The 25,460-nt window shown below is 38.5% G+C and overlaps 1 protein-coding gene across 1 annotated transcript in view; it reads right to left on the bottom strand.

Annotated features, from left to right (window-relative positions):
- Positions 1-25,460, bottom strand: part of Ankrd31 (ankyrin repeat domain 31) — a 162,608-nt gene that overhangs the window by 43,179 nt on the left and 93,969 nt on the right. The window contains exons 16-18 of the mRNA XM_045133385.1: positions 22,934-23,030; positions 18,340-19,339; positions 5,854-5,994 (exon numbers count right to left, since the gene is read on the bottom strand). Coding sequence (XP_044989320.1) covers positions 5,854-5,994; positions 18,340-19,339; positions 22,934-23,030 — 1,238 coding nt within the window. The remainder of the gene's footprint in view (positions 1-5,853; positions 5,995-18,339; positions 19,340-22,933; positions 23,031-25,460) is intronic.

Below are 25,460 nucleotides of genomic sequence, written 5' to 3'. Positions count from 1 at the left end.
GTGAGTATGTTAAATGACATGGTAAAAGTGTCTTTGCATAGGGAATTAAGATTATGAACTCAAAGTAGAACGATTATCCTGGATTATCCAGAAGGGCCTGATAGAATCACTAGAGCTTTTTAGAAGATGATCAGGAAGCCAAGACTCTAAGCATGAGCTGGACTTGAACTTTGGTTTTGAAGAAGGAGAAAGGAACATGGGCATCCTCTAGCGACCAAGAGCAGCTAACGAGTGGTGAGCACTGGCAAGGTAATGGGGCTTCTGTGAACCCTAGGGCTGGAGAGACGGCTTAGTGGTTGAGGCACTTGCTTGGGAAGCTTAAGGACCCAGGTCTGATTCACCAGAACCTATGTAAGCCAGATGCACATGCTGGTGCACATGTCTGGAGTTCATTTGCAGTGGCTAAATGCCCTGGTGTGCCCATTCTCTCTCTCCCTCCCTCTCTCTAATAAATAAATAAAAAGAAGAAGAAACAGGTCTCACAAATTTGTATTATCCAACAAGAAGAAAGAGGAAACAATATATATTTCTTAAAATTTTAGAGTGGGAATAAAAAGGCAAATACACAGGCTGGAGAGATGGCTCAGTGGTTAAGGTACTTGCCTGCAAAGTCTAATGACCCAGGTATGATTCCTCAGTACCCACGTAGAGCCAGATGCACAAAGTGGTGCATGCATCTAGTGTTTTTTGCAGTGGCTAGAGATCTGGCATGCTCATTCTTTCCCTCTCTCTCTCTACTTGTAAATAAATAAATTAAAAAATATTTTTAAAAGGCAAAGACAAAAAAGAAGACTCAAGGTCTCTTTTTAGGTTCATTGCAATACAAAAAACGTTTTGTTTCAGAAATCATTTCTCAAATAAGATATTAATTTAGATATTTTATGATGTTAGCAGAAAATCATTTCAGAGTGTAAAAACTACTCTCTAGGGAAATAATGATGCAGGTGAAGCTCTTCATAGTACATACCTACTTGCTTCCAATCCCAACTCCAGACTCCTTCCTCATGCTCCCACCACTTTGCAGAAGTGGCAAGAGGAAGTTCTCATGCTGCTCATGTATTCAGGACTCACAGCTCCTGCATATTTGTATTTTTAAAACCCCACTGCTTTAGCTCCTCCTTTCCTCCTTCTATAATGCATCTGAGTAGAAGCTGAGTTCACAGGAGGTTTATATAAAGATACTTTAAGGGTAAGTTGTATAAATTATCAGTTACTTTCTCATGTGCACAAATGCTCAACCAGAAGCAACTTATGGAAGGAAAAGGATTTAACTCTGCTCACAGTTTTGAGGGGAAATTTCATCATGGTGGGTATTGCAGTCAGGTTCATATTCAGGATGATCATAAACATGAAAGCCATTTTTCTTGCCGACACATTTTAGCTGTACATGACACTGCATGCTCTTATGAATTTGAAACAATTTTTTTCCAGTGAAAGGATGTTTTTTTTCAGTTGTGCCATTAAAAAAAATTTATTTATTTATTTGAGAGAGGGAAAGAGGGAGAGAGAGAGAAAGAGAGAGAGAGAGAATGGATGCGGCAGGGCTTCCAGCCACTGCAAACGAACACAGATGCATGCACCACGTTGTGCATCTGGCTTATGTGGGTACTGGGAAATCGAACTGAGGTCCTTTGGCTTTGCAGGCAAGCACCTTAACTGCTAAGCCATCTCTCCAGCCCAGTTGTACCATTATTATAAATTCAGAAAATGTACAGGGAATCAGAAGACCAAGCTCTGGTCCTGATTCTTGCCTCAAGGCCAATCAGGTCACTTAATTTTCTGAATATCTATTTTCTTTTAAATATTATTTAGTTATTTATTTGCAAAGAAGAGAGCAGAGGGAAGGAGGGGAAGGGGAGAGGAAGGGAGGGAAGGGGGATAGGAAAGAATGAGAACATGTGTGTCAGGGCCTCTAACCATTGGAAATGAGCTCCAGATGCATGCACTACTTTGTGCATCTGGCTTTATGTGAGGTCTGGGGAACTGAACCGAGGTTGTTAGGCATTGCAGGCAAGTGCCTTAATCACTGAGATACCTCTCCAGCCCTGAATCTATTTTCATACCTATAAACAGGAATGGTGGTTGATCTCCCTGCCTCATGAAGTTTTTGTGTATACGTACATTAATAACACAATGTTTGCAAGGCCTACAATCTCTAAATTGTGAGGCTAGTCATCTATCTATCTATCTATCTATCTATCTATCTATCTATCTATCTATCTATCAATCATCTATCCATTTTAGAAGATTAAATTAAATGATTTGATCTAGGTCAAAGATTCTCAGCCCAGGCAGCACATTAAAAATCATTTGAGGTTTTTTTGTTTTATTTTGTTTTTGTTTGCTTGTTTTGAGGTAGAGTCTCGCTCTAGCCCAGGCTGACCTGGAATTCACTATGTAGTCTCAGGGTGGCCTTGAACTCAAGGCGTTCCTTCAACCTCTGCCTCCTGAGTGCTGTGATTAAAGGTGTGCGCCACCACACCCGGCTTTTGGAAAGCTTTTTAAATGCTGTTGCCTGGTTCCTGACACTCAGTCTCTCAGATCAGAAGCTTTGGGGCTGGGGTCCACTAGGTAACAGTAGTTTTTGTTTGTTTGTTTGATTTTGTTTTTCTGAGGTAGAGTGAAATGTCTTTTGTTTGTTTGTTTTGATGTAGGGTCTCACTCTAGCCCAGGCTGACCTGGAATTCACTATGTAGTCTCAGGGTGGCCTTGAACTCATGACCATCTTCCTACCTCTGCCTTCTGAGTGCTGGGATTAAAGGTGTGTGCCACCATGCCCGGCTTGGTAATGGTGGTTTTAAAAGTGATTCTAATGTATAGCTGTTGTAGAAAACTTTCTCTGATCACAACTTAGAAAACATGGAACCAGGAACTAGCTTGGTCTGCTTGTCTTTCACCCAGAGAGGACCCTGCTATTTCAGAAGAGAGGTGAGTGGTACTCAATGGGAGTAAGCACCACACTCCCTGGGAAAAGCTGGGCAGCAGTCTCACTGCTTGTGTGGGAGGTATGAAGTCATCTCTGTCTAGCAGCTTTGTCATACTATTTGATGCAGAGCAAGTCTTAGTTTTCTGGTAGTTTGTTTCTGCTCCCAAGTAATCACCTCTGGCCCCATACCACCACCATGATATTCAGAACTACTCGGTAGAAATGTGCACATTTGCCAATGTAGCAAAAAGCACATGGGCTGGAGAAACTTCTTAGTGGTTAAGGCATTTGCCTGCAAAACCAAAGGATGCAGGTTTAATTTCCTAGGACCCACGCAAGCCAAATGCACAAGGTGGCACATACGTCTGTAGTTTGTTTGCAACAGCTGAAGGTCCTGGTGCACCCATTCTCTCTCCCTCTCTCTTTCTCTGCCTCTTTCTCTTGTGCTCTCTCTCTTAAAGAAATAAAATGAAATGCTTTTTTAAAAAGCCCCTGTGGTGGTTTGAATGTAAAATGTCCCCTATAGCCCTAAGTGCTTGTGAATAAGCCTCCTACTTGGTCTGCAGTTGGTGGAACCTTTGGAAGGTATAACTTTGTTGGAGGAGGTATGTTACTGGGGAGGCCTTAAGGTTTATTAGTCCAGCCCACAGGGTGTTCAAAGTAACTCAGCTCAGTCTTGTTGCTCCCTTCCTGCTCTGCTGAACTGTAAAGTTCTGAGCCACCTGCCTGCTTGGCTATGGTTTCCTCCACCATGATGAAGTTTCCCCTTAAAACTGTAAGCTGAAATAAACCCTCTCCTCCAAGTGCTTTGTTCCAGCAAAGAGAAATGACTTGACCAGAAATTCCTCCAAGACAAGAGCAGGAAGATGGATTTGTGGTAAGCTTTTAAAAAGAAGACTTTATTTTTTTTTTTAATATTTTACTTAGCTGGGTGTGGTGAGACACATCTTTAATCCCAGAACTTGGAAGGCAGAGATAGAAGAATCGCTATGAGTTCAAGGGCAGCCTGAGACTACAAAGTGAATTCCAGTTCAACCTGGGCTAGAGTAAAACCCTACCTCAATATATATATATATATATATAATTTGCAAGGGGGAGATAGAGATATCCATGCCATGACAGGGCACCTTGCACTACAACTTCCAGATGCATGTGCCACTTTGTACATTTGGCTTTATGTAAGTGTTGGGGAATTAAACCCAGGCCAGCAGGCTTTGCAAGCAACACCTTCAACCACAAACTCATCTCTCCAACCCTGGAAAAATATCTTACACCCAAGAATTGTCTATTTTATTGCCCACATTTACATTTGGCTTCACTACCACATAGGTGCTAAACCACAGGACTCTAATTGGTGTGGTTGGTGAGAAAACAAAGTAGGTATAAGCAAGGTACTGTCAGGTAAAGCATACAGGACAATTGATGTCACTGCCAGCAATTCATAGGCAGGAAATACAGTAAATCCAACAGAGCAAAAATAGTGGGAAAGTGAGTCTTCACTGGGCACACTTTAACAAGTATTCTGATGTTAAGATAACATAAGACACAGTGATCTACTATATTCATACTGTGAGCAAAGATTGTTACAGCAAGAGAATAATCTGTCATGACTTAAAAAAATCTGGCAATAAAAGAGATTATTATGGGTAAGATAATTTATTGCAAATATTTGATGTGAACTATGAACAGGGTTAGGTGAAGTGATTAAGGTGAATTGAATGAAGATAGCCTGGTGATTCCAAGGGTAAGGAAACAAACTTTAGGTAAAGGAACAAAGTCACATAGGTTACAGAGAAGACAAAATCCAGAATGTACTGCTATAAATGAAGAAACTAAAACTAGAAGCACCTCTTACAAGGGTCAGACTGCAGAGTTGGAACACAGTATACAGGGGCTAGGGACACATCAGCTACGGACACAGCAATCAGCTAGGAGAGAGAGCAGGCAGAACTAGGCTGGACACAGTGAAAAGTTGAGTGGACTATTAAGTGATGCTCTGAGGCTTACTACAGTAACTAGAGGTGGTTAGAGGTTTCATCTATTTGAAACAACAATGGTAGATTTGATGATTCGTGCCTTTTTGAATGTAAGACAGTTTCTGAAACAGTGAAATCATTGCTGGGCTTATAACTCAGAAACTAGAGCTAAGCAAAAGGCTACTATTTTTTAAATTTTTTGTTTATCTTTATTTATTTATTTGAGAGCAACAGACAGAAAGAGGCAGATAGATAGATAGATAGATAGATAGATAGATAGATAGATAGAGAATGGGTGCACCAGGGCCTCTAGCCACTGCAAATGAATTGCAGATGCGTTTGCCCTCTTGTGCATCTGGCTAACGTGGGTCCTGGGGAATAGAGCCTTGAACTGAGGTCCTTAGGCTTCACAGGCAAGTGCTTAACCGCTAAGCCATCTCTCCAGCCCTACTATTTTTTTTATTGAGGAAAATAATTCTTTGTGGATAGTGTCATGTTCAAAGGTCAAAGTACAGTGCAATGCTTGTGAATCGTAAGTCTTCTTTCCCATTCCTTTTATACTTAGGGAAAGAATATTGTTTTTATTTCATTAGACTAATAATAACATAAACTAACTATAAGTACAACAATGATCTCACATTTTCAATATGGAGTCACAGAGAACTGAAATCTGTTGGGAAAATAAGAATGTAATGTTAGCAGCCATTGAGTTTCTGATGCTAGATAAAGAGTAAAGAAGGGAGGTGCAGTAAATTGCATAGCTATGCCCTTGGGAATTCTGGCAAGTAGATCTGTGGTAGCAGGCATGTCCTATATCACAGAAGTGACACACAAGAACAAAAACTAGCTTCAGTGACATTTCAAATTTCTTCTCAGAATAGTTCATTTGCCCCCAAATATGTATATTTTCATTTAGGTATGATGTTAATAATAACTTTAAAAATAACTCACGTTATTCCAAGCATAATTCCAGGTCACGTGACTGTCACTTCCCAGAAGATCCTTGAGCCAGGTAACTGGATTTTGATAAATCTGACCATTTTCTACCTTGAGTTTGCCACTCAATAAAATACTGGCTTTGTGGGTAGTCTCCTGCAGTGAAAAATAAGACAAAAATGATGATTAGACACTGTTGCTAAAATGTGTGAACTTCTATTTCTGGCCATGATAAAACAAAAGAGACAAGATTTACCTTAATACCTGACACAACCAATAAAACCATTAGAAAACAACAACAACAACAATGGTTTTCAAGATGCTAAATGTCATATAAAAACAGGATAGTGATCCCTAAGATACAAGAATGGAAGGTAGGCCTCCCACCACCTTCAGTCATGCTCATGAGTCCTTCCTGTCCCCTACTCACAACCTGCTACATCAGGTGAGCCCCCATTCCCTGGAGCCCACCCCTTTCCTTCCCATCTGCACAGTCACAATTAACTACTGCTGTTGAGTGCCCTACTTCCTGGTGTGCTTCCCTACTTACATCCACATGTTCTCCCCTATCTGTGGCCTGTCCACTCGTCCAGATGCCTCACCCCATGACCACTCCATGGACACTATCTTGCTCTGTGTGCTCATCTCCTATTTCCAGTGGGTAAACCTACATCATCCCAGTCCACACCCCCTCTCACACCTGCCACATCTCCCATAGTAAAACTCCTCCCACACTGCCTACATTCTCACTCCACATGAGAGCTTACTCCCTCATGCCAGCTCTATATGCCCCTCCTCCAACCTTACAACTAGCTTCTGGGAGCCCATACAAATGGAGTATGGCCAGGTGGCAAATCCCAGTGCAAAACAAGTAACAAAAAAACAAGGTAGGACTGGATAGATGGCTTAGCAATTAAGGTGCTTGCCTGCAAAGCCTAATGACCCAGGTTCAATTTCCTAGTACCCATATAAGCCAGATGCACAACATGTGTCTAGAGTGTATTTGCAGTGGCTAGAGGCCCTGTGCTCCCATTCTTACTCTCTCTCTCTAAAATAAATAAATATTTTTAAAAACAAGGTAATATATCCCCACCAAGAATGGCCAATCCTGTAGAAGTCTTCCATGAGAACTACTTAAAGAAAATTCCAGCAAAAGAATTCAAAATCATGGTTATGATAAATATATACAATGAGTTTAAGAAGGACATAATAAGCATCTGAATGAAATCCAACAGAGCATAGACAACTGAAATAACTCAATATACACTTGAAGGCATTCAAAGAGGACATGAATGCCTAAATAAACTCTAAGAAAACACAACAAATAAATGAAATGAACAAGTTAAACCAAGATACAAAAGTAGAACTCAATAAAGAGATACAAATGATGAAGACAAACCAGATAGAAATGAAATATGCATAATAATGAAAAATGAAAACCTTGCTGAAAAACCTGACAATAGAACTGACCCTGTAGAGGACAGATTATCAGGTCTGAGGACAATTTAGAGGAAAGAGATCAAGTAGTCAAAATCAATGACAAACTCAAAGTATTAGCAGAATACAAGACATTCTTGGGATACCGTAAAAAGACAAAAAACATGAATATTGAGCACAGAATAAGGAAAAGGACTTCAAGCAAAAGAAGTAAAAAATATCTTCAATAAAATTATAAAATAAAATTTCCCAAACCTAGGAAAAATGATACCCACCTAGATACAAGAGGCACAGAGAACACTGATAAGCCGGACTCATAAAGAAACTCTACCTGTTGAGCTAGAGAGATGGCACAGCAGTTAGAGGCCCTTCTTTCAAAGCCTGAAGGCCTGGGTTCAGTTCTCCAGGACCCACGCAAAGCCAGATGCACAAAGTGGCATACACGTCCGGAGTTTGTTTGTAGTGACACTAGGCCCTTGTGCACTCATTCTCATTCTCTATCTGCTTGCAAATAAATAAATAAATAAATAAAACGACTTTTTTAAAAAAGGGCTGGAGAGATGGCGTAGAAGTTCAGGATCTTCCCTGCAAAGCCTAAAGATCCATGTTTGATCTCTCTCCAGATCCCGTGCAAGCCAGAAGCACAAAAGTGAGGCAAGTGCAAGGTTGCACATGCCTACGAGGAAGTGCAAGTGTCTGGAGTTTGATTTCAGTAGCTGAGGCCCTGGCACGCCACTTCTCTCTCATTCTCATAAATAAATAAATAAATAAATAAATAAATAAATAAATAAATAGAAAGAAAGAAAGAAAAGATACTCCCATGTCATATTATAGTCAAAACACTAAATACACAGAAGAAAGAGTATTGAAGGCCTTGAGACAGAAACAAGTCACTTACAAAGGCAGACCAATCAGAATAACAACCACTTTTTTTTTCAATGAAAATTCAATGCCAGAATAGCAAGGAATTATGTACTCCAAGTATTAAGAAAACCACAGCTACTAACCCAAACTTTTGTATTCAGCAAAAATTATCAGAGACGGAGAAAGAAAAAATTTCCATGATAAAAGCAGACCAAAAGTGTTTATAACCACTAAGCTTGAGGCAGCCCAAGTTCCCACAGTGCACTGTATGTGTCAGGTTGCTTGTTCTACAGAGGATATTAGAAGGACTACTTTAGATTAAAGAGGACAGGGCTGAAGAGATGGCATAGTGGTTAAGGCACTTGCCTGTGAAGACTAAGGACCCATGTTCCACTCTCCAGGTCCCATGTAAGGCAGACACACAAAGTGATGTAAGTGTGTTAAGGTTGCATATACACAACAGATGGCACACATGTCTGGAATTTGATTACAGTGGCTAGAGGCCCTGGTGCACCAATTCTTTCCCTCCTTCCCTCCCTCCCTTCCTCTCTTTCTCTCATAGAAAAAGGCCAGTCTAAGCCAGGCGTGGTGGTGTATGCCTTTAAGCACTTGGGAGGCAGAGGTAGGAGGATCACCAAGATTTCAAGGTCAACCTGAGACAACAAAGTGAATTCCAGGTCAGCCTGGACCAGAGTGAGACCCTCGAAAAACCAAGAAAAAAAAAGAAACTTAGATTAAAGATGATAAACATATTCAAGAGGCTCAGGGGGAAACAATAATAAATATTAAGGGAAGAAAGACAAAGAAAACACCAGTCATCACAAAATCATCAATACAATAAGAATTAATTCACAGCTTTCAATAATATGTTTGAATATTAATGGTCTCAATTACCCAATCATAGTGGTACATGCCTATAATCCCTGAACTTGCGAGGTTGAGATAGTAGAATGGAGAGGTTGAGGCCAATAAGGAATAAACAACAAATCCTGTCTTAATAATACCAAGGATCGAGGATGTAGCTCAGTGTCATATAACTTCCCTATCATGTGCAAAGCCATGGGTTCAATCCTCAGTATGCAAAAAGAAAACAAACCCCCCACAAAACAGAATTCTACTTAACAACATTGCTAGTTACACAATAACATCAGTCTAAAAAAATTTAAAAGGAATGAGGTAATACATATTCTTCAACCATAATGGAATGAAATTACAAAAGAATAACAGAAAAAAAATCGGGATGAAATAAGGCAAGATTTGGGGGGCTCCAGTATTGGAGACGTAGCAAACTCCACTGAGTAGGTGAGAAGGGGCACATTTTGGAATTTGCCAATTCCTACACACTCTGAAGCACAGCTAGGACAGAAACGCAGGAAACCCTATCAGTTTCCCACTCTGGGGTGGGCTGGTGACTGACTAAATCCCACTCTGGCTGGCTGAGGTCACATGAGTGGACCCCTCAGATGATCAGCCTTCCTCCACACTCTATCCACTCAGACAGAGGACCAACCCATGAGCAGGTGGTGTGCACTGGGGTGGAACAAGCAACCTGACACATACAGTGCACTGTGGGAACTTGGGCTGCCTCAAGGCTCCCAGTAGCCCATTCTCTACCGGTGAGTAGTCCATTCTTCACACACCCAAGCAGGCAAACCCCCAGGGTTCCAGGCTGAAAGTACAGCTGTCCTCCAAAAGGGACCCAGGTGGCTTGGTGTAGGGTGTGAGAGTGGCTGGTTTGGTCATGTGAAGGCAATTTCAGTGCAGCTGGGGTACAGTGGGGGAGCTGGGGCACATACTTATGTCACAAATAACTCCTAAACTCCACAGGCATGGCACTACTCCATCACAAGCTGAAGAACCTTTGGCCCTCCAACACAGACACGTGTATGCTTCCATATTAGCCACAATCCCAGAGCTGCTGGTATACTTGTGACCTCTACAACATGTGCACTAAAGATCCCACAGGAGCCACTATTTGCTTCCTCCTTAACAAAACAAGACATCTATTCTGAGATGGGTAAAAACTCAATGCAAAAAAATCTAATGCAGAGAAAAGGAGTCTTCCAGTCAAGATGGTGTCCACGTAACTGTGACGTACCTCCTGGAGAAGGAAAGGAAAGACTTTTAGGGTTTACTGGGTCTTCTAGGGGTAATCAGATTCTAATAGATCTTCAGTGGGAAGGTGTGGAGAAGCAGAGAAGGGAATCTCCTGATTCCCATGCTCTCGAGTATTCAAAAAAAGACAAGGCTACTTCCTACTTATCAAGGAAATGATCCAACAAGAGGATATAACAATCATCAATCTTTATGCGCTAAACATAAACACACCACAATTCATAAAACAAAACCTACTGGACAACAAAACAGAAACAACTACCAACACCACCACAGTTGGGGACTTCAATACTCCACTATCAGCATTAGATCATCCAAGGAGAAAATTAACAGGGAAGTGAGAGAGCTCAACAAAACCATAGATCAGTTAGACCTAACAGACATCTACAGAACATTCTACCCAAAATCCACAGACTACACATTCTTCTCAGCAGCCCATGGAACCGTCTCTAAAATAGATCATATTGATCATATTCTGGGTCATAAAGCCTGTCTCCATATATTTAGGGACAGACAGACATAATTTCCTAAATGAAAATAGATCACAATGCTGTATATTGCTAGAAATTAACAACAAAAGATGGGCCAGGAACCCCATCAGCTCCTGGAAACTAAACACACTTTTTAAACAATAAATGGGTAGTGGACGAAATAAAAAATGAAATTGCAAAATTTCTAGGAGTGAATGACAATGAGAACACATTGTACCAAAACTTATGGGACCCAATGAAGGCAGTCCTCAGGGGAAAATTCATAGAACTAAATGCCTTCATAACAAAGACAGAGAGATCCCAAATCAATAACCTAACCATCCACCTAGAGGCACTGGAAAAGCAAGAAGAATCCTACCCAAAAAGCTCCAGATGGTAAGAAATAACTAAAATCAGAGCAGAAATTAATAAATTGTAATGTAAGAAAACAATTAAGAAAATTGATGAAATGAAGAGCTGGTTCTTTAAAAAAAAAAAAAAAAACAAGATTAATAAACCCCTGGCCAGTTTGATCAAGCGAAAAAAAGTGACACTTCAAGTTAACAAAATTAGAAATGAAAAAGGAGAGATCACAACAGACATAAGTGAAATTGGGAGAATCATCAGGACTTATTTCAAAAACCTCTGCTTATGCTGGGTGTGGTGGTGCACACCTTTAATCCCAGCACTCAGGAGGCAGAGGTAGGAGCATCACCATGAGTTCGAGGCCACCCTGAGACTACATAATGAATTCCAAGTCAGCCTGGGCCAGAGTGAGACCTTACCCTGGGAAAAAACAAAACAAACAACAACAACAACAAAAAACCTCTACTCCACAAAACTGGATAATATGGAGGAAATGGATGAATTCCTGGACACATACCACCTACCAAAGCTAAACTCAGAACAGAATAATCTCCTCAACAAACCTATCACACACATCAAAATTGAAAAGGTAATCAAAAACCTCTCCAAAAGGAAGAGTCCAGGACCAGATGGCTTCTCAGCTGAATTCTATCAAACCTTCATGGCAGAACTGAAACCACATAACATGGAGTGACCTGGTTGTAATCTGAAAGAGAGTCAGTCCCCAGACAGCTCGTTTAAGTGCCAGAAGGTGCTACATGAGTGACTGGGGAAAAATGACCAACATCTATCCAAGCAACTTGTGGTCTAAGCTATTCAGCAGTAAACTCCACACACATGCACCACCTTGTGTGCATTTGCAACCTTCTGCATTTGCATCACTTTGTACCTCTGGCTGATGTGGGATCTGGAAAGTTAAACATGGGTCCTTAGGCTTCGCAGGCAAGTGACTTAATAGCTAAATCATCTCTACAGCCCATCAAACAATTGTCATCACTTGCCTTAACATCATTGAAGAAAAGACTTACAAGATTGATAAGCAATTAAAGGCAAGTCAACAAATAGAGGATCTTAAGCTCTGATTAAACTTAATGAAGACATGATCAAATGCAAGAATGAATTCCAAAAATTTTCAAGAAAATCAAACCTTGATCTGAAATTGGAACTCAATTAAGGAATAAATGCAACAGAAAACAAAAATCAAATACACCTTTTAAAAGGGCCTCCCTAAAATCCCTCAGTAACTGAGTAGATCATGCAGAGGGCCCAGAACCTCAGAACATGAAGACAAAAAAAAAAAAAACTGATCAGGAATCCAAAACTTTTATTAAGTTCAAAAAAGCATGTAAACAGAAAACATCTGGATCATGGGTATACCCAAAGGGAAAGAAATACAAGGCATAGAGAACATATTCAACAAAATTACTGAAGAAAATTTCCCCACTCTTGCAAAAGACAGACCTATCCAGATACAAGAAGTTCACAGAACACCAAACTGACAGGAAAAAAGAAGAAACTCTCCATGGCATATCATAGCTAAAATTCTAAACAATGAAAATAAAGCAGGAGTGCTAAAAGCAGGAAGAGAGAAACAACTTATTACATACGAAGGTAATGCCATCAGAATTACCTCAGATTTTTCAAGGAAATCCTGAAAGCCACAAGGCTTAGGATGGAGTTCTTCAAAGTCTAAACAACTATGGTTTCCAACCCAAACTACTGTACCCAGCAAAAGTATCCCTTGTAATAGAAGGAGAGAGCAAAACCTTCCATGAGAAAACTGAGCTCTATGGATATATGAACATAAAGCCAAATCTACAGAGAATACTTCAGGGACTACTACACACAGAAAAGTTGACCAACCAATTTCAAAAGCCACAAAAGGAAGAACACAAAACTAGAGCAGGTACAAAAATATACAAAGCTCAAAAAAGCACTAAACCTCACAAAGCCCCCAGCATGGCAGGGATTAAATCAAACCTCACTTAAAATTTAAAAGTTGTAACTTTTAAGTATTAGTGGTCTCAACTCACCAGCCACAGGACATGGGTAGATAAGAAAAATGGATCTTTCCATCTGCTGTCTTCAAGAAACCCACCTCACCACTAAGAACAGGCACCTCTTTAGGATGGAAAATGATTTACAAACAAGTAGAAATAAGAAACAAGCAGGTGTGATTGTACTGATATATGACAAAACTGACAATAAGAAAACTATACATTGATATCCCTGATGAACCTAGATACAAAAATTCTAAACAAAATCCTTACAAACCAAAGACAACAAATATCAAAAGAATTATCTACCTTAATCAAGCAGGCTTCAACCCAGGGATGGTTCAACATGGAAACTGATTTACTTAACACACCACATAAATAATCTTTTTTTTTTTTTTTTTTTTGGTTTTTCAAGGTAGAGTCTCACTCCGGTCCAGGCTGACCTGGAATTAACTCTGTCATCTCAGGGTGGCCTCAAACTCATGGCAATCCTCCTACCTCTGCCTCCCGAGTGCTGGAATTAAAGGCATGCGCCACCACGCCTGGCTCATAAATAATCTTAAACAGAAGTACTATATGATCATTTCAATAGATTCAGAGAATGCCTTTTACAAAATACATCACTTCATGATTAAAATGCTAGAGAAACTAGGCATGGCAGGATCATATCTCAACATAATAAAGGCTATATTAAGCACTAAAGGCCTAAATCATACTAAATGAGGAAAAAAATTCAGAGTTCCCATTAAGATAGAGAAAAAGACAGGTGCCCACTCTCATCTGCTCTTTAACATAGTATTAGAAGTCCTAGACAGAAGAAAAGTATAAAAGGGATACAAATTGGAGAGGAAGAAGTCAAACTAGCTCTTTGCAGATGACATGATCCTATATATAAGTGACCCAAAAGACTCTGCCAAAAACCTAACGGTGATAAATTCCTTCAGCAAAGTGGCAGGATGCAAAATCAATACACAAAAATCAATAGTCTTCCTATATGCCAAAGACAAATATATTGAAAAAGAAATGAGCAAGAATGTCCCATTCTCAATAGCCTCAAAAAATTTAAATACCTTGGACTATTACTAACAAAGAAAGTGAAAGATCTATATAATGAAAGAAATTCAGTAGGACGTGAGAAGATGAAATACCTTCTATGCTCATGGATATGTAGAATAGATACTGTGAAAATAACCATTCTACCAAAAGCAATATACAGATTCAACATAATACCAGTAGAATCCCAGGATTATTCTTCACAAAGACAAAAAAATGCAAAATTCATATAGAACTGCAAAAGGCCTCATATATCCAGAAATATCATCAGCAAATGAACACTTCTGGAGTTATCACCATATCCAATTTAAAGTTATACTACAAAGCCATAGTAAACAGACATATTGATCAATGCACCAGAATAGAAGACTCATGCCTTAGTTCAAGCAACTACAGCTACCTGATCTTTGACAAAGGATCCAACAATGTACCCTAGAGAAAAGACCGCATTTTCAACAAATGGTGCTGGGGAAACTGGATGACCACATGTATTAAAATGAAACTAGACCCATTCCTCTCACCATACACAAAAATCAACTCCAAATGGATTAAAGACCTTAATATAAGACCTGAAACTATTAAATGACTGGAATAAAAATAGGGAAAACTCTGCATGATAGAGAAGTGGGGAAATACTTCTTGAATAAGACCCCAGTATCCAAGGAAATTAAACGATCACTCAACTAGTGGGATCTCATAAAAATAAAAAGCTATTATACAGAGAGACATACCATAAAACCAATAGACTACCTAAAGAATGGGAGAAAATCTTTTCCACCTATAGCGTCGACAGAGGCCTAATATGCAGAATCTAAAAAGAAGTAAAGAAAAAAAAAACTAAACTAAACTAAGCAATAAATAAAATCAAACAATCCACTCAAAAATTAGGGCAGAGAAATAAACAGAGAATTCTCAAAGTATGAAATACAAATGGCCAGGGCTCATTTCAAGAAATGTTCAACATCCTTAGCCATCCAGGAAATGCAAATTAAAACGACTAGTAGAATCTGCCTTACTCCAGTCAGGATGGCAATTATTAAAAAAAAAATCAAATGACAGTAAATGTTCGTGAGGATGTGGAGAAAGAGGATCCCTCATTCATTGCTGGTGGGAGTGAAAACTTGTACAAATATAATCTATGCAAAAACAAATTGATAAATTGGACTGTATTAATACTTAAGGCTTATGTTCTTAATAAAAATAATTTTAAGAGAATGAAAAGACAAACCACAGTATAATAAAAATATCTTAAAGTACATGGTTGATAAAGACTGTGTGTGTGTGTCTATATGTATCTATCTCAAAACACAAAAATAAGAAAATAAGCAAGAGATGAACAACAGATCTAAACAGGCACTTCATTCAAACATAAATATAAAAGGCATGAAAGTACATGAAAAGATGTCTGACATCATTAATCATATGGATAATAAAATTAAAATCACAATATAAATATTACATAACACATAATACGTCTACACTACATATTAGCATGGTTATAATTAAAAGATTGATTATACTAAGAACTGGTGAGGATGTAGTGAAAGTAGAATTTATATTTTACAAACAATTTCAGCAATTTCTTAAAAGTTAGATATGTGGCTGGGGAGATGGCTCAGTGAGTAAAAAGCTTACCATAGAAGCATGAGGAATCCCAGAATGCATGTAAATCTAGACATAGTAGTGTGCCTCAAATCCCAGCACTCCTATGGCAAGGAGGAAATAGCAGAATCCCCAGAAGCTTAAAGGCCAACAAGCCGAGTGTTTGTAGTAGCAAACAAGAGACCCTGCCTCAAACTAAGTGAAAAGTGAGCACCAACATGTGAGATTATCCTCTAACTTCCCCATATGTGCCATGGCACCTGTGCAATCATATTCTAACAAACAAACACATGAACATATACACAATTTTAAAAAAAAATAAGTTAAAACTCCTATCCAAGGACTCAGCAATTCCATTCCTAGGTTACTCAGAATTCATAACAACTTTATATTTAACAGCCAAAAACTAGAAACAACCTAAATATTTATCACAGGTGAATTAAATAAAATGTGAGATGCACATACAATGAATTACTGCTTCACAGCAAAAAAAAAAAAAAGATAAAAAGAATTTCAAATCATTAGACTCAGAGAATGAATAAAATAAATATTAATATATAAAGAACTATTCCACTTATGTAAAATTCTTAGAAATTCAAAGCAAGAGCAGAAAGCAAAACAGTAATTATCTGAAGACTGATAGGGAAAGATAAAGATATTAACCAGGGCAAAAGCAAACTTTCAGAGTTGATGGATGGTCTATTGCTTGTGGTCAAGGTTTCACATACACATACATGTCAAAACTTGCTAAATGGTATACTTTAAATATGTATAATGTACAGAAGCCAGTTAAATCTCAAGATGTAAAAGAAAGAAAAGGGTCTAAACAAGAAAAACTCTACTAAAGTTTTATTAAGCTGATACAGAGAAGTACATTGTAACTATCAAAACTTGAGTCAATATAATTACTAAAATCTGAGGTGCTTTGGCTAATCTAAGGTATTACTTAGCAATAAATTGTTCAGCAACCAAATTTAAATAATGAAAGATTCAAGCTCAAACTACTAATTTGATCATAGTGCTGCAATTTGAAACTTTAAATTTTGTCCTCAACTTATTAGTAAAAGCTTCTTAAGACTAAGAAAAGCCACCCATATTTTCCAGAAGTGAGCAGAGTAGAAAGCAGGGGAGGTCACTCAGATGGAATTCTCACTAGGCTGAACTATCTGTTAGCTTGATCCATAAACAAGAGGCATGTTCAAGAACTCTGTAATTTTTTCCACTCTAAATTCCTCTTTCAGAAAGTAAATGTAAGCTGGAGAGAGGGCTCAGTAATTAGGAGTGCTTCACAGTAAACATGAGGGCCAGAGGGGCCCTGAGGCCACCCAAGTTTGAATCTCTAGAACCACATAAACAGCCAGGCATGGATATGCATGTCTGTAACCTTAGCCCTGTGGTGTGCAAAGACCTGAGAGCCATTGGGGTTTATGAACTGCAAGCTCCAGAATCAGTAAGAGACTCTGTCACAAGAAAGAAAAAAACAAACCCAGACAAATGAGTGATGGAGGGGGACACCTGATGGTCTTCTCTGGCTGCTGAAGACAAGCCCATAGCTCTTTACAGGCAAGCACACAGAGCACCAGATCAGTAGATACATACGCACACACTACATATACCACACCACATACACTACCACATGCAAAAAAAAAAACAAAGTAGGGCTGGAGAGATGGCTTAGTGGTTAAGTCCTTGCCTGTGAAGCCTAAGGACCCTGGTTCGAGGCTCAATTCCCCAGGACCCACGTTAGCCAGATGCACAAGGGGGCGCACGCATCTGGAATTCATCTGCAGTGGCTGGAAGCCCTGGAGCGCCCATTCTCTCTCTCTCTCTCTCTGCCTTATTCTCTGTCTGTCGCTCTCAAATAAATAAATAAAAATAAAAACCAAAAAAAAATTTTAAAAAAAGTAAATATGGGCTGGAGGGATGGCTTAACACTTAAGGTACTTGCCTGCAAAGCCAAAGGACCCAGATTGAATTCCCCAGAACCCATGTAAGCTAGATGCACAAGGTGGCATGTGTATCTGGAGGTTGTCTGCAATGGCTGGAGGCCATGGTGCACCCATTCTCTCTCTCTTCGCCCCCTCTCTTGCAAATAAATAAAGATTTTTAAAAAGTAAATATGAGAAGACAAAGTGCTTAATAAAATAAACATAGCTAACATAATCATTTTTATTCTCTGTCTTATGCATATGTGATACTGAGTCAGATTTATTCAAACTCTAAGTCATGCTAGTTCTAAACCAACCTTGTATAGAAGACAAATTTATATTTACCCCTATGGGGATAATTTAGCAGAGACTGGTAACTTGAAATTTTAGAACTTATGATGAAAACTCAAATTTTCTTATTTTAGTATTGTCCTTAAATCCTTCCTGCTGCAATATAACTGACTAGTTCTAGTTGAGAACCCAAAGGAGTTTATGACTACAATCTGTCAGGGTAATTCCACAAGTTATGATTTTTCTTGCTAAAAATACAATGGTTGTATCCCTCTATTTAGGAAGCCCAGGCAAATCCCATTCTCATACTCATACTATGTCACAGCAACATTTATTTATAAAACTTGTAAGATTTTAGAGAAAATAATTGTAGCATACTTTTGTTTTAAATTCCAGAACGTTTCCTGGATCAATTCTTCCAAGTGATATCAAATCTTTTAACTGCATACTTTTCTTTTTAGGAACTGTGGTGTATGGTGCAGTCTTTTTAATAGTTTGTTGTTGGTCAGACCCAGAAGAAGAAGAAACGTGAGTATTACTTGCATGTGAAACAGCAGAAGCTGTTTTGTTCAGACATGGGTCTATCTGATGAACAGTATCACTGCCTAATACAGCAATCCCTTGATGGGCCAGGGATTCTGATATTTCTCTAAGTGGTTGCTGGGAATCTGTTCCCTTGTGTCTTCTTTTCAGATCACAATATAAAAGGTCCTGATCCCAAGTAACAGTTGATGGACATGCATAATTTTGAGAAAGTACGTTTGTGTCTTCTGAGAATGTCAATGTGTCAGTAGTAGTAGCAGCAGGGGGACTACTGACTCCATGCCATATGGCTGTGGTTTCTGCAAGATCATTTCCTTCTTGTGAATATTCTGCTTGACCAACAAAAGCTACAAGCTGAGTTGATAGTTCCATCTTCTCAGTGCCATGACAGTATGTGGGTTTCAAGCATTCAGCCACGGTAGCATCATTGTCATTCTGTTTAGAATTCATCTCATTTCCACTCAATTCTGCTCTCATTGCCTGTTCATTTAGACAAATGTTAGTATTCTGGCTGTCATTCCAAGTTTCAAGGGACAATGGTGTTTCTTTCATGCTTTTACAAGCAAGGTTGACAGGAGAAAGGGAATCTGATTGGGGATTCACTGAGTTTTCCAGACTGGTGAGCTCCTGGTTTTTCTTCTTATTGGTGATGTGGGAACTAGATGGCAACTTCCTTAAACTAAGACCAGAAAATGATGTGCTAGACTTATAGTTTTGAATTTTCAGTCTTATTTGTTTATGTTTTTTTGCCACAACTAAAAGGCTCTTCTGTCTTGTGGCCAAGTTAGCCAGTTGTTCTCTCAGAGCTCCATGCTTAAATGACTCCATGGATACCCTGCAAGAAAAAAGATGATGATCCAAATATAGCAGAAAATGTTCTTTAGCTGCTACTACTACATTGAAACTGATATTTGTGAGTCAGTTCTAAAAGGTAACAAAACTTGGGTAATTTATCTTTGGTTAGAAGGTAGCAATTGATGGCTGAGAAAGACCACTATTGTTTTCGTTTCAGGGTTGCTTACCAGGCTTAAGTTGGAAAGGTATATTAGGAATTAAACTTTGGAAGTAAGTTCCACTCAGATTCCTTTAGCTATAGAGGGACAATATTGTTTTGCAAACCTTTATACCTCAGCCAGATCTGAGAAATATTAGTTCCTCAAGTATTTACTGTTAACTGTACTCTGAACCTGTACCAAGACATTTCACAATGAGAGGGACCTCCCAGGAAAGTATTATCCTGCAAACCTTTCCCAAACCAAATTTTTCAGGATCCTTAGGGACTAAGGAAGAAGAAATGGCTTGTGTCCATTGCCATATGGTAAACAATGTGTCTGGAAGTTTGGAGAATTCCCATCTTTCTCTTTTGGTTAAATATACCTATCTCACACTGAACTTCTGAGATACTGAACACTTAGTTTTCAATAGTTCCCAAATTTGGTTCTCTAAATCCCTTTAGACCCTTAAAAGCTATCAAGGAATACAAAGGGCTTTTGTCACACTGATTGCATCTTTTATTTACCATTTTACAGTGCATCTTTGCACCATATAAACCAAAAATAAAATGAAACTGAAAGATGTTTATAGAGAAAATTATATCAGGACACATTTCATTAGCCATCAGGTAGCCTCTAGGAAATTCTATGCATATTCACAAATGAGAACAAATGATATTTTAGCATTATTATAAAGAGACTCCGTAAAATGGTTTCAGAGATCTACCAAGAATCTCTAGACCACACGTTAAGAACCACTATTTGAAGGATAAGCAAAAGTATACAGGTACTACCCTCCTGTCAAAGTTTAGAGTTGCAGAAGTCACTGTAGACTGCATTAAAAGTACTAGCACATACAGGTAGATTAAAGCAGCAATAAGTGACACTGGTAGCAGAAAATGCAAGATATTTGATAAAGAAGAAAGAAAAATAATATCATATCTAAAACTATATGAAAGAAGAAATTCATAAAAACAAAGTTGCTTTCCTTAAATTACACCATAAGATTTAAAATCTTATAGCAATCAGTATTAATGTGATTCACATAACTGAACCATCAAATGATTGGGAACCTTCCAAAATCAGGGTTACATTGCTCACTGTAGAGCGAAAGTAAAGACAGGAGACCCTGATATCACTAAGAAAATGCCCTGTAGTTTATAGTCCATAGAAATTCACTTGCCTGATATTGCCAAGAAAATAAATTAGAAAAGAACTTATGATAATTATTGGAGAGAGAGGCAAGGTAAAGGTAAAAGACATATTTATAAAAATTTATGAACTAATTTTTGGTAAGACCAGAAAAACTGAATATATAATAAATGCCAAATGATTATAAGGCAACAGTATAAATAGAATAGTGAGAGAAGTAAAATGTGAGCAAAGATTTAGGGTATATGCAGCTGGAGAGATGATTTGGTGGTTAAAGCATTTGTTAACAAAGCCTGATAGTCTAGGTTCAATTCCCCAGTACCCATGTAAAGCCAGATGTAGGAAGTGGCACATGTATCTGGAATTCTTTATGGTGGTAAGATGCTCTGGTCTGTCTAAACTTTTGCGCTCTCTCTCTCTCTCTCTCTCATAAATAAATAAATATACTTACTTCAAAAAATATTTTAAAAAGAATATATGTAGCTAAGGCATGAAAAACTTGTAAGAAAATGCTGAAATAAGAAAAAGCAACAGAACATTTTTCTTAAAAAATAATGAGAGCCTGGCATGGTGGCGCACGCCTTTAATCCCAGCACTCGGGAGGCAGAGGTAGGAGGATTGCCATGAGTTCAAGGCCACCCTGAGATGACAGAGTTAATTCCAGGTTAGCCTGGACCACAGTGAGATCCTATCTCGAAAAACAAACAAAAAAAAAAAAAACAACAAAAAAAGAAGAAGTAAAGAAGTAAAGCTGGGCGTGGTGATGCACGCCTTTAATCCCAGCACTCAGGTGGCAGAGGTAGTAGGATCGCCATGAGTTTGAGGTCATCCTGAGAATACAGAGTGAATTACAGGTCAGCCTACAATTGAGTGAGACCCTATCTCGAAAAACCAAAATAGTAATAATCAGAAGGAGAAGGAAGGGGAGGGGGAGGGGAGAGAAGGAGGAGGAGGGGGAGGAGGAGGAGGGGGAGGAAGTATATAATCAATATAAGCTGTATAAAACTCCTTAAAGACCCTAAGAAATGAGAAGTCCACAAAATCAATATTAACCAACTGCTTAAAAGGACATTTATGATAACAAAACATTAATGTAGAAAAATTGGGCTGGAGAGATGGCTTAGCAGTTAAGCGCTTGCCTGTGAAGCCTAAGGACCCTGGTTTGAGGCTCAATTCACCAGGACCCACATTAGCCAGATGCACAAGGGGCACACGCATATGGAGTTCATTTGCAGTGGCTGGAGGCCCTGGCACACCCATTCTCTCTCTCTGTCACTCTCAAATAAATAAATAAAAATAAACAAAAGAAAAAAAGATAAAATAAACAAAAGAAAAAAAATCAAGAATGCTAGAGAAAATTTATCTTTATGACTGGGCTTCTGTGTGAGAAGGAAAATACTTAGTAGCAGAGGCCAGTAAGTTAAATAGGAGACATAAAGGGAAGAGAAAGGAAGGGAGGAGGGTACTTAATAGGTTGATATTGAATATATGAAAGTACAATGATTGTGATGGGGAGGTAATATGATGGAGAATGGAATTTCAAAGGAGAAAGTGTGGGGGGGAGGGAGGGAATTAACATGGGATTTTTTTATAATCATGGAAAATGCTAATGAAAATTTTAAAAAAAGAAAATTTATCTTTAGTTTTCATAACAGAAAAGCTTTCACAAAACTTTTCACTGTAGATAATTTTTTAAAGTTCTAATGTGTTCTTTTATTGATATCTTGAGTAATAAAGTAGAAAAATATTTTATTAGAAAGTTTAATTCTCTGTGTAGGTAACATATCAGATAACCTCAAGAAGTCATTTTTGGCTCCTAATCAGTGTTTGCGTTCATATGAAATTCTAGGCCTAACTATACTGGTTGGCTTTCTGTTACTGTACTAAATACCTGGAATGATAAACTAACAAGAGAAAAGTTTATTTGGTGTCTACTCTTAGAGGTCTCAGTCTGTGCTCAGCTGATACTGCTTTGGCCTGTGGTGAGGCAACACATCAGAACAGGAGGACAAAGCTGTTCACTTATGGCCAGGATGCAAAAGAGAGGAAGAAGAAAGGACTAGTATCTTATTATTGTCTCTCTAGGCTTCCCCCCTCCCCAACAACTAGAAGTCCTCCAACTAGGCCTTAATTCAAAGCTCCCACACCTCCCAATAGTGGGATGCTGGTGATTGACTAAGACATGGGCCTTTGGGGGATATTCCAGACTCACACTATGTCACTCTTATAATTAAAGATAGGTAAGTTCTAGATACTGTACCACATTCTATTTCTTTTTCACTTACCTGTACTTTTTAGCTAGAGCATCCCTTTCTGCTTTCTGTTGGGCAAGCACATTATCCATAGCTTCTTTTATTGCTAACATCTTTTCAATGTATTGTTCTAGAAACACAGTAATAAAATTGAAAGTTAGTTCCTTAAATGGTAGCAAATGCTGTATCTGTTCATACAAGTTTAGTTCTGCTATCATCTTTTCTCTGAGATAGGGTCCCACTCTCTATTGTTTGTTCCCTAGCACTTTCCCAATAGTAATGGCCTATATGTCAAGGCTTTTTAATTATGTTATTCTTAGGAAATGTCTCAAGGAGCAGGTTAGCAAAAATTCTAATTTGGGTGTCCTACTGATTAAGTTCTGGAAGCCGGGATGAGTCACCTGACCTCTATGATTAGCTTTCTTGTCTTTTCTTTTAAAAAGGACAAACTATGTAATTTCCTTAAATAAAAAAGTTGCCCAGTGTAACTATGAACTTTTTTTTTCAAAAGCACATTAACTTCACAAAGAAATGTATTTCTAGTCACCTTAGAGTAAACCATATATTTATAATGAAAACACAGGGCTAGAGATTCAGTCTGAAGAGGTAAGGAGTGTATGACATCAAAATATTACTAGTATTATTTCTAGAACAAAAGGCATGTTCTCTGAAAATAATGTTCACTTACATCTTTTAGAATGAGGTGTGAAGCAACTTTCAGATCCCAGACTTTGTAAAGACACTATGATAGTTTAACCATCAGCCTATAAACACTACCTAATAAAAGACCAAAGTTCATCATTTTCTTTTTTATCCTTCAAACATCTTAATTTTTCTTCAGTCAAGATTTTAATGATAATTTCACTGGTTCACCTTTAATTTTTTTTTTTTTTAGATAGGGTCTCGCTGTTGCCCAGGCTGACCTGGAATTTGCAATGATCCTCTACCTCTGTTTCTCAAGTGCTGGGATTAAAGGTGCATGCCACCACACCTGGCTCTAATTTTTTTTTTCCCCTTTGGCTTTTCGAGGTAGGGTCTCATTCTAGCCCAGGCTAACCTTGAATTTACTATGGCATCTCAGGATGGCCTCGAACTCACGGTGATTCTCCTACTTCTGCCTCCTAAGTGTGGGATTAAAGGCACCCAGCTTCTAATTTTTCTTAATGACCTTTGACATACAGCATATTGACCAAGATACAGACTAATGTAAATATCCTTATCAATATTCTTTACTTTTTAAATTATTTGCATTGAGAGACAGAGACAGAGAGAATGGGTGTGCCAGGGCCTCCAGCCACTGCAAACAAACTTCAGATACATGTGCCACTTTGTACATATGGCTTTATATGGGTACTGGGGAACTGAATCCAGGTCATTAGGTTGTTCAGGCAAGCACTTTAACTGGTGACCCATCTCTCCAGTCTCTTATCTATATTTTTGAGGCCTTCCTTTGGTCTCTGGCTTCAAGCTACTCACACTAATGATGGTGAAAGCAAATGTGCTGTAGGAGAAATAAAATACAACAAGGAAGAACATCTAACACTGTGTTACTGGTAATAGTCCCCAAAGAGTCTGGACTACTGCTCTTTACTTCAGTTTGGGTAGGACTTTGAATTTGACAGAAGGACATTTCTCACACTGGAAAATAATTTAGCTTTTAACAGTGTTTCAAATCTGCTATTACTTTGTAGCAGAATGTCTTAATATGCAATAGATAAAACTTCATATACACTCTCTCTCAAATAATTTTTTAAAATTCATCCAAAAATAAAATGAAATATTCTTGAAAACCCCACTCCCAATACCAATTTCTGTTCTACAGTTAACCCAACATTTGTGTTAATAGTTAGCAATATACTTAATTGGAAATCTAGACCTAAAAGACTCAAAAATAAATCATTATCCCTAAACAAAACCAAAATAAATGAGTAACTTGAGATTTATGACATATAGTTCAGGTAAACACACATAAAAGGAGAAAAAGGAAGAGTACATGGAAGTGTGAAAAGCAAAGCTGTGTGTCAGAACACCTTCAGTATAGATGGCTATGTAGAGTGATGGGTCATCAGCAAAAACTGCATGAATTCACAAGCAGCAGATTCCACCCTGGCAAATCATGAGGGGGAAATAAGGGAGGAGGGGAAGATCACTTCTACTATTTTTAAAATGCCATGACAAAGGAAAGGGTGATCCAGGCATGGTGATTATGGCTTTAATTCCCACACTGGAGAGGCAGAGGTAAGAGGATTGTCATGAGTTCAAGGCTACCCTGAGACTACATAGTGAATTCCAGCTCACCCTGGGATATAGTGAGACCCTACCTCAAAAAAACAATAAACAAATAAATAGACAAGAGTGGCATGTTCCGGGATGGTGCTGTAGTGCCTGGTTGTTCTACAGGCAAAGCCTGGGGAAATAGTCATGTTGGCTTTCTAAACCATATCAGGGCCAGGATCACTTCCTGTTTGTCTAGTATAAATTTAAAACAACTTGTTTCTGTCTCTGGAGGAATCCATTTTCATTCTTTTTCATGCAGCTTGGTTGTACCATTCAAGTATAT

This window comes from Jaculus jaculus, chromosome 14, assembly GCF_020740685.1.
Source record: "Jaculus jaculus isolate mJacJac1 chromosome 14, mJacJac1.mat.Y.cur, whole genome shotgun sequence".
Lineage (NCBI taxonomy): Eukaryota > Metazoa > Chordata > Mammalia > Rodentia > Dipodidae > Jaculus > Jaculus jaculus.
The sequence above is the reverse complement of the archived record's forward strand: the minus strand, read 5'-3'. Positions and strand labels throughout refer to the sequence as shown.